Genomic DNA, 9,490 nt, shown 5'->3' on the forward strand with positions numbered 1-9,490 from the left:
GTTCAGGAAAGAGGACCAAAAAAAGAAAATAAAAAGCCTGTAAGCCTCTCTTCCCTACATCATGACCCAGCCAGGATGAAGGAAAATGCATTTAAAGCACACCAGCACCGAATGTCAGCATTGACTCTGCAGAGACTTCTCTCACTGCATTTCCCCACAAACTGTTCACCTGTTTAGACAGGAATGGCGAGAGCTGGATCCACAGCTCCCCAGCTGGGAGCTGCAGGGCCACGGCAAACAGCCGGCTGAAAACAGTTTGAACCTTCCGAGAGCCTGGGGGCTCCGCGGGCAGGCGACAGCCACACCTGCGAGGTGGCAGGGTCAGCGGGACAGGTCCAGCACAGGGCCCGCAGGACGGGGACGCTGCACACAGCGCTTCCAGGACCGGGCTGCGATGCCACCTACCGGCCCCGGAGCCGGCGCTGCGGGCACGGCACAGCCCCGGCACAGGGTCTCTGAAATTCACTGCCATCAACAGAGAACGCCCTCCAACAGCAGCACAGGCTCAGCCCGCCGGCCCGAGATCCTGCGCAGAGCCGGGCATCCCATCACGCACAGGTGCGCCAGGGAACACAGGGAACATCAGTTCAATCCCCAGAGTCAACTGCTTCACCTTTCACATGGATACTTGTGCTTAAAGGCAGCTTCGTGACTGAAGCTTCGTTGTTAATTTCACATTTAGCTCAATTTAAAATAATCCTCATTACATTTGTGGCCTTAATGATGGCACACAATTTCCTTTTATTTCTTCCAGCTTATGCAAGGCATGACAACACAGAGTTACATGCAGCTAATAATTTAAGAGTTTTATAGGCTTCTCTAGCAATATCTCAGTGCTATACTCACTGGAATTTGCTATTAACCCTACACAAAAATAACAAAAAAAAATATTTGCCGTCTGGACAAGCCTCTTAGAGAAAGAAGGGTGTTGAGGTTTACAGCCTGTAGCAGTAACAGCTCAGCAAAAACAACACAGAAAAAAATTTATGAATCTTCACAAGAGTTTACAATAGACTAGAAGACACTATTACACATGTTAAATTTCAATAGACAAAACTATTTCTATTTGTCTGATTTCACCAAAATTTGCTTTTACTATCACTGAACTCTTAACTAATTTCAAGTGATTTTAGTGAAATTGATGACTACTGGAGGCTGAACTCAACCTCTGAAACAACCAACCAAGACAATAAATTATGGCCTACTTAGGACTACCTAGCTGTTCTAAAACTCTAAGGAACAGACCTATGAAAGGCACAAGTACCAAGGAAGAAGGAGTTCCTCTAGACATCAAAAAGGAGAAGAAAATTCAAGGGAATACTTTCACTAGAAATACTTCACTCAATTCTTTCCTTTTTGTATTACATTTGTGTAACACCCAAGATCCTACATGCACGAACATACAGTGACTCTTTACCTGAAAATGTTGTCATTTTAATATTGTAAGGATGAAAGCTTCCAGCATAATATTCACAAAAATTTGCATCACCATTTTTATACCTTTTCCCCCCCCTCCCTAATTCTGTCTGGAGTTTTAAACATGCATTTATTTTTCTAAATTGCTGCTGATCAAATTTCTCATTCTATTACCACTTCCGGACCTTATAAAATAAAGGGAAAAGCTTGAAAAAACAAGATTGCATTCTTCTGAGGGTAGACAGGCAATATCACAGAACAACAGAAACATGACATAAGGAGGATAGTATGCAACAAGGGAGTAAGAAACACTGAGACAGATAAAGAAGGAAAAATCAAGCAAAGAATAAAGCAAGAAAGAAAACCATCGTAAGTTTAAAACACAAGCAAAAGCTTTCAAATGTGCCTTGAAATGCATTTCCGGTATCAGGTATTGCAGCATTGTCTGGCATTACACTTGCCCAGCAGAACCTAACACTCCAATTTTCTATACATTTAATTAAAAACTTCAGCATTCTGTAAATATTTTCCAGCTGCTGTTGTGAGCAGAAAAGAGAAACTGACGGAATGCTAAAATACGATTTTTCATAGAAGAGGTCATTGGGAAAGCAGTAAAAAGACTGTGAAGACAAAAGATACAGAAGTACCAAAGTAATGTAAAGAAAAAAATTTAAAAGCTCAATATATCTATGGGATTAAAAAAAAATACACTGCCCTAAAGAACAAACTCATGTTTTTTAACACCAAAGTCATGACAGCCAGCTCTGTTATTGGTTAAATAAGTGCTTATTCTTCAAAGCTGCTGTGCTTGTGAACATATAGCTTTGCAGATGTAACAGCAATTTTTTCCCACTCCAAACAGGAGGCATGGAGCAAACTTGCTATAAATCAGAACTTCCTCCTGCATTTCCCATTGTATTTCCAGGTCCTGTTCAACTTTCATCTCCTTGGGTGGGGGTTGGGGGAGGAAGTCTTCTATTTCTGGTAGAATATAAAGTAGTAGTGTCAAACAAGACTGAAAACTTTATACCTTCCAATAGTTCCTCCAATTCACTGTACACAAATACACTTTATATTTATTTCTATTTAAAAACTACAGAAAAACTGGTTTTCAGATAGTTCAGTTCACCGTTCCTACCTGAGACCTTGGTCACTGATGAGGCAAAGCTGCAGTCGGTCTGCAGATCCCCCTCACTTTCAGACAGAGACAGCAAGTGCAGAAGGCTGGGTCTCTCTGGATCACTGTCCACATCAGTACTGCTCTCACATACCTGGGTTTTGTAAATAAATGCTTGTATTAGCTATTCTTAGTTACTGTTTTGATTGTAACAAACAACATAAAGCACGACAGATGCAGAATTTACAGTAAAAGTTAAAACCCAAACTGTTCACATTTTTACTCTATGAATCACCAAAAAGTGAAAAAGAAAGAAAGAAGTAGTATTTTTAAAGGATTTCTCAAGATTAAAAAACGTTTATTGACTACATTTTAATCTGCTACAATGACCAGAAAGTTGGCAATACACAGAATCAAAGCTTGATCAAATGAGTAACTTCAAGAGAGCAGGCGGGAAAAGGATGGTAGCTGATTTTTACACTGTGATTTCTATTTACTGATTATCTATGTCAAGACAAAGCAATATTTTCAAATAAGCAGTTTCAAATACTCACAGAAATATTCATCTCTTGAAATAGGTAAAAAAATCCAAAACCCAATAAAATGGACATGTGCAAGCCTATTTATGTGACTTCCTTAATACTGAAGTGACATTACCAGCGAGAAAGGTAGCCTAAACAAAGATTTCTGTCCTTGCTTTAAAAAAGATACCAAACATCTCGTGGGATTTGAGCTTTCACTTACTGACAATGCTTTCACAGTTTCCCCAGCTGGTCTCTTGCAATATGCCTGTTTGCTCTTCTGAAGGTAACACCTCCAAAAATTGCACAGAATTTCATCCTGATAAACACAAATGGATGGCAATTAGTACAATGTTTACAAGATCATTGATTTCTAACTCAGGAATCTGAATAATATTCCATCTCTAATTTTATTAACTGTGATTTATAAAATATGTTTTAAAATTACCAGATAAACAAATTTTGATTTCATATGCTCAACGTTTCTAAACGGGGAGTTGCATGATTCACTTTAAAAATTAAAATCTTTTAAAATACCTCCTTCTGTAAAACACACACAGGGAGTGTACAACTCACACTGCCATCTACATACCTTCATTTGTGGACATACTCCTAATGCTTCTAAAGCTTCTGCTTGTTTCTTGAGTACCAGCTGAAAGCCTTCACAAATATACCACTCACAGCCTCCATCTAAGGGAAAAAAAGGGGGACTAAGTTTGTTTGTACTGTTTGGGGGTTCTTTAACCTTATCCACACTTATCTCCATATCTCTAATAATTTCAGATCCTAGTGCATAAACCAGCTACAGAATACTCTATTAACTTCCATTTATTCACAGCCTTAAACAAGAAGAAAAGTTACTTAACAAGAACTTCATGCATTTCCTAAGAATAATATAATTCATTATAATGTCTAGTGTGGCATTTGCAATTGAGTGGAGCATTGTTAAATTACTAGTTTAAAAATAACTGAGAACCTGCCATTAAAAATATGAAATATGAACATTTCTTTCCCACCCCTGACACAGAAAGCTGGAACATTACAGTGGTGAGTCAGGCAAAAAACAACCAATACCACCATCATGTGCTTCACCGTTCTCTCACACAGAACCATACACATTTAAATAAAAGACTATCCCAAGCTACTAGCAAATCCTAGCACAACATACATTTCACAGGGAGTGGGCCTGCTCCAAACTATTCACTATTTCTTCAGGCTGCATTACATTTACTTTACACCCTTAGCTCTCTAAAGTTACTACTAACCTTTTCTACAGGCTTTTGGCTTTATAAAGTTTCTCTGCATTTCTCAACTCCCTTTTCATTCCTTCCACACATGTTCTTCACTATTTTTGTTCCGAAACACACCTTGCATCTCACCATCTTAGAAGCTATCTGCCCAAAGCTTCTGCCCTGCTTTCATGATGCTGGCCTTAACTGCTAACCAGTGAACTAACAGACACAGCTTACTCCTATAAATTCATGGAATACAGTGTAACATGACTGCACTCACAGAAGGGACTGTGTGAAGATAGGATTTCTTTCTTAAGAAGCCTGGACATTGGCTAATGACCTTCCCAACAGGAGAAATTAAAAGCATGGTACACGGCCCAGACTTTAGAAGCAATACAAGATAAGGAAAACTGGAGGGGTCCTTCTCACACCTCCCTTCACTTCCACACAATTGTTTTTTTCAAAGGAATGTAGCAATCCACTGCCTCTGCAGCAGAGCAAAAGCACATCAGTACATCAGAGACAAAGATAACCCCTTGCTTTATTTGGCATATTAATGCAGTTTTGCTTTCTGAAAGTGGCCACAATAGTAAGAGATGCATCCAGCCATCACAGAATACACACACAGCTCTTGAAGCAACTTTACCACTACATCCTTATGGCATAGATCCTCATACATAATGACCACTATTCTTCTGAATATTCATGAAATTAGAAGTAAAAAAGTGACTCTGGATGAAAGATGCAGTATTGGTTCAGCTATTGGAACTGCATGAAACCTCTTCTGTGCAGTTTGTGACAAGTTTGCAGGGCCAAGTGCCTGTAACACAAGCCAGACTGACACTAAGAGCTGGACCACCATCACATCTCACTTGCAAACAACTTCTCTGGTTTTGTGATAGCCATGACAGGGAAGGAACAAAGGATCACCACATCTGAATGCATGCCACCAGTAGCTTCAGTGAATATTTGCTTCCACAAATCGAAGTAGTGGTAAGTAACTCATAGTTCTACTTAATCAAAAAAAACCCACCACTGGGCTCACAGAGGTCACCTGTGGCTTAGGAGGTCACGAAATGTGATCTCTTAAGGTTGTGACAGCATCAGGGAGGTGCATTTTGTTCCCACTCCTGCAGTCTTTCCTAGCTATTCACTTTTAGTCTCCATCAAAGACATAACAGCCTAGGCGAACCCTGGCTGAGCAGCCACTCTTTTGCAAAACACAGATAGAAACTCATACATACCATTTTTTTCCTGCTTTCTCAAACTTTTGGAGATTGTTTGGACTCTTGAATTAGTAATAAAATCAGTGTTTACAACTTCTCTAGTTCTCTGCAAAACAGGAATATATCTTAGCAAGAAAAAGAACCAGACCTAACTTGCACAGATTGCCCTACCATAAAACATAATGGAGGAACTTACTCAAATTTCCTCAACTAAAGTGAGATGGGACATTCTGAACTTTTCACTCAGAAATTTCAAAAACAGATAATTACAGTCATGGACATACAGGTGATGTGCATCAGGGTTTGCCTACACTGGGACTGCACAAAACATGGCAACACCCAGGCAATGCTTTTAAGGCATCTAGAGAGCACACTAACACCACAGCTACAGCAACACAGCAGGCTAAGATGGCTCATTCTACATTTTGTAATTTCAAGGAACATTAGTTTTAAACAGTGTCAAGTAAAGCATGAAAAACGAAGAATAAAAATATTGCACTCAGTGCCAAGGAGAAAAGTCTGTAATTTTCTTAATATAAAGTCAAGAAGCAATCGGAAGAAACCTTTTCCAAGGCAGTAACTCATCTTTTTACCTCAGTAACGTTGTGGCAAGATCTACAATAAAATCTGCCTCCATCAGTGAGACCCCAGTTCACTTCTGAACACTGGGCACAGCGCTCATTAAAATCTCTCTGAAAGGAAGAAACAACAGTAGACTTTCACAATTTTTCAGGTAAAACAAATGGCATTATTACTAGGCTGCTGCACAGCTTCTGAGATTATTTACAGAGGAGAGTATTTACACCCTTTGTGTTAGCCCTGGTTGGTAACAAGTGATCATGGCATTTGCCATCGGCCACAGGAAACTCCAAACACGTATTTGTAGCTGGCAAGCGTTAGAACAAGGGGAATAGTGATCCACGCCTCACACGCACGTGGCGTGGCTTTTAAAAAAGCCACCCATCAGAAATGAAAGAGGAGACAAAAACTGGAGCGGGAGGCGAAAGGAAAAATAAATGTCTAGAACTGCAAAAAAAACACAAGCGGTGGGAGAAAGCCCGCACGAGACGGTGCTTCCCGGAGAAACCGGAGTGGGAAAGAGAAGAGGGAAACCGACAAATTAAAACAAAGCGGTTTCCAGAAACGCCCACGTGCGTGCTGAGGACGGGCAGCTCCGCCGGGCCCGGCTGGGGGGCGGCCGGCGGCACATCCCCGGCCTAGACCGAGCACCGGCCAACGCCGAGGGGCCGAGCAGGGCCTCGCCCGCCGCCGCCGGGCCCCGGTGTGGGAGGGCAGGGCGGGACCAGGCCGGGGCACGCAGCGCCCGCCGGCGCCTCCCCCTCTCCGCCGGCGCCTCCCCCTCTCCCCCGCCGCCCGCAGCCGCCCCCGCCCGGCGGGGAAGCGCCGCCCGCGCTCCGGCGCCTGCCCCGGCGCAGCGAACCCCACGCCCCACCGTGTCCTCCTCGTCCATGGCGGCCGCGCCCGGGGCCGCACCACGGCAACCGCGGCGGGCGGCACCGCGGCCCGCCTGGAAACCGCGGCCCCGGCGATTGCGTTCCGGGCCTCCGCGGGGCCCCGGGGCTACAGCGCGGCAGCGAGGGGACACGGGCGTTTCAAGGGGTTATTGGGTGCTTCACTGAGGGGACATAGACACAGGTGTTAGACATTAGATAGGAGGAAGAAGTTTTTTACTGTGAGGGTGGTGAGACACTGCAGCAGGTTGTTCAGGGAGGTTGTAGATGCCACATCCTTGGGAAGCGTTCAAGGCCAGGCTGGATGGGGCCCTGGGCAGCCTGGTCTAGTGGGAGGTGTCTCTGCCCATGGCAGGGTGAACTGGGGCTCGGTGATCTTTAAGGTCCCTTCCAACCCCTTAATATTCTATGATTCTATAACTTCTGTGTTTCACCCATGGAGGGGACATGGCAGCTTAAAGGGAATGTGGGATGTCCCAGGGACTGGAGGATACATTTCATCACAGAATCACAGAATCTGTTGGGTTGGAAAAGACCTCTTGAGATCATGGAGTCCTCCACCATGTCAACCAGACCATGGCACTCAGTGCCACATCCAGTCTTTCCTTAATCACCTCCAGAGATGGTGACTCTGCCACTTCCCTGGGCAGCCCATTCCAATGCCTAATCACCACTTCTGTTAATAAATTCTTCCTGATGTCCAACCTAAATCTCGCCTGGCACATTTTAGGACTATAACTACATGTGCAGCTTAACACTAAGATTATGTGTGCCCTGTGAGCCTCAGCCCATTGCCATCCTCTGCACAGACTCCTGCATCCTCATCCTCACATCACCTTGGTGGCCCCAGCTGGTGACCACCAAGGCTGTGCCAAGGCTGTGGGAAGGGGGCTGCTGCTGCCTGTACAGAAGGAGGCCACAAGAACTCATTTAACTATGTAAAAGCATTTGGAGAACCTTGAATGAGGGGAAACTACGATCTGAAATCCACTTTCAATTAAAAAACAACACCCAAACCTCCAGATCTTGATGTAGGTCTCTAATTTCTTGCATGCTAATAGTAATGTTTAAAGATGTCTAAACACCAAGATCTGTTATTGCAGTGAATTTGCCCACAAAATTGGAGAACAGGTTTAGGCCCTTTAAAAAAAAAAAAAAAAAAAAAAGTCCACTAAGTGAAAGCATGGGAAAAAATTAAAGCTAAAATATACATAGAAAGAGGTGAGGCTGCCTTGACAGCTGTGGTTACATTGATGTTGGAGGATATGTACAGAGCTAGAGGGGAACTGTTTATGTTCAAGAAAAAAGTTATTACTCATACCAACTGTGATCTTTTTTCAGTGTGGGCTGAACATTTGTAACACCCATTAAAGAGAATTACACATGTAATTCCTGCCATGTTAAAAAGGTGATTGTCAACCTCACAGAAATGTAGCTAATACTTTGATGAAACAGATCCTACTTGTGATTTTAATTTCCATATTTTTTGTTTGTGGAAATAATGTTCTGGGAAAGCAAGGCCATTTTGTGTGACACAGAGGGTTTGATCTTTTTCTAATGTATTTCCAAGATTAAATACTACCTTGAAAAAAAATCAGGACATCTCTACCTGTGATAAGAGAGGAAGAGGTGTGTTCCAGCATAGAAGATAAGGCAATGCTCCTGCTGAGAGCAGTGGTCATGTGTGACTCAATGCTGTGAGCAGGCAGTGGGCCTGCTCAGTAGATTTAACTAAACTGAAGAATTTATTTAAATTAAGTGTGGACTGACTGCTTTGATGAAGCAGGACCTCGGCGTTAGGTCTTCTGTTTTCTAATTACAGCTCGTCAATAAAATACTAAAGAAGTGTAATCACAGGACTGCCATTTTGTCAAAACCTGAACACATCATATTCAATGGCAGTAGTTGAAGATAAGCAAGAAAAGAAGAAAGGAATGGGGGACTGCACAGGGAACTGCATTGGTGTAATTGTGGCCATACTCCAGTAAAGTTTTTGAACAGGAAAGCCCTTACTCTCTGCTGCTGGACAGCCCACACTGCTTTTCTGAGCTGTGTTTTCCATGCAGGTGAAATAGACGTGAAAAGGTACCAACTTTTGTAAAGAAACTCGTACAAAGACTGATGCTGATATTGCCATTTTCTTATTAGTGTCTCCTGGCTCTCTATAAATGCAAAGCTTCTATTGGTATTTCTGAAGTCCATCAACTAATTAGTGCAGACTACTAATCTGGTAGAAAAAAATCAAAGTATAATAGGGTTAGCAAGCCTTATATCTATTTCTTAAATATTTTTTTGAAATGACATGTATAAAACCGGTTTTTCAGCATATAAAATTATGTGTAACCTTTGTCCCTAATTACAAGTTACCCAAGCATACTGATAGGGGTATGATAATTTCAAAGCCAGGAGACAGACTGTCTTCCTGCTTCAGCTTACTTTTCTAATTAAGATCATTATGCATAGTAGTCAGATTGATTCAAGGCTTAGATAAATAATATGTCCTGTT

The 9,490-nt window shown here is 42.4% G+C and overlaps 1 protein-coding gene across 8 annotated transcripts in view; it reads right to left on the minus strand.

The window, feature by feature from the left end:
• Window positions 1–7,035, minus strand: part of TAF1B (TATA-box binding protein associated factor, RNA polymerase I subunit B) — a 53,092-nt gene extending 46,057 nt beyond the window's left edge. For all 8 annotated transcript variants that reach the window (XR_006016867.1, XR_006016865.1, XR_006016866.1 and 5 more), the window contains exons 1-6: window positions 6,966–7,035; window positions 6,106–6,204; window positions 5,531–5,618; window positions 3,647–3,744; window positions 3,278–3,373; window positions 2,555–2,687 (exon numbers count right to left, since the gene is read on the minus strand). Coding sequence is in view for 5 of the 8 variants with exons in the window: in XM_042033033.1 (XP_041888967.1) it covers window positions 2,555–2,687; window positions 3,278–3,373; window positions 3,647–3,744; window positions 5,531–5,618; window positions 6,106–6,204; window positions 6,966–6,983 (532 nt within the window). In the remaining 3 variants the exon portion in view is untranslated. The remainder of the gene's footprint in view (window positions 1–2,554; window positions 2,688–3,277; window positions 3,374–3,646; window positions 3,745–5,530; window positions 5,619–6,105; window positions 6,205–6,965) is intronic.
• Between the last annotated feature and the right edge of the window lie 2,455 nt (window positions 7,036–9,490).

The sequence above is a fragment of the Corvus kubaryi genome, unplaced genomic scaffold (assembly GCF_017639235.1).
Source record: "Corvus kubaryi isolate FWS band 111438036 unplaced genomic scaffold, C.kubaryi_AGA036_p1.0 37354, whole genome shotgun sequence".
NCBI lineage: Eukaryota > Metazoa > Chordata > Aves > Passeriformes > Corvidae > Corvus > Corvus kubaryi.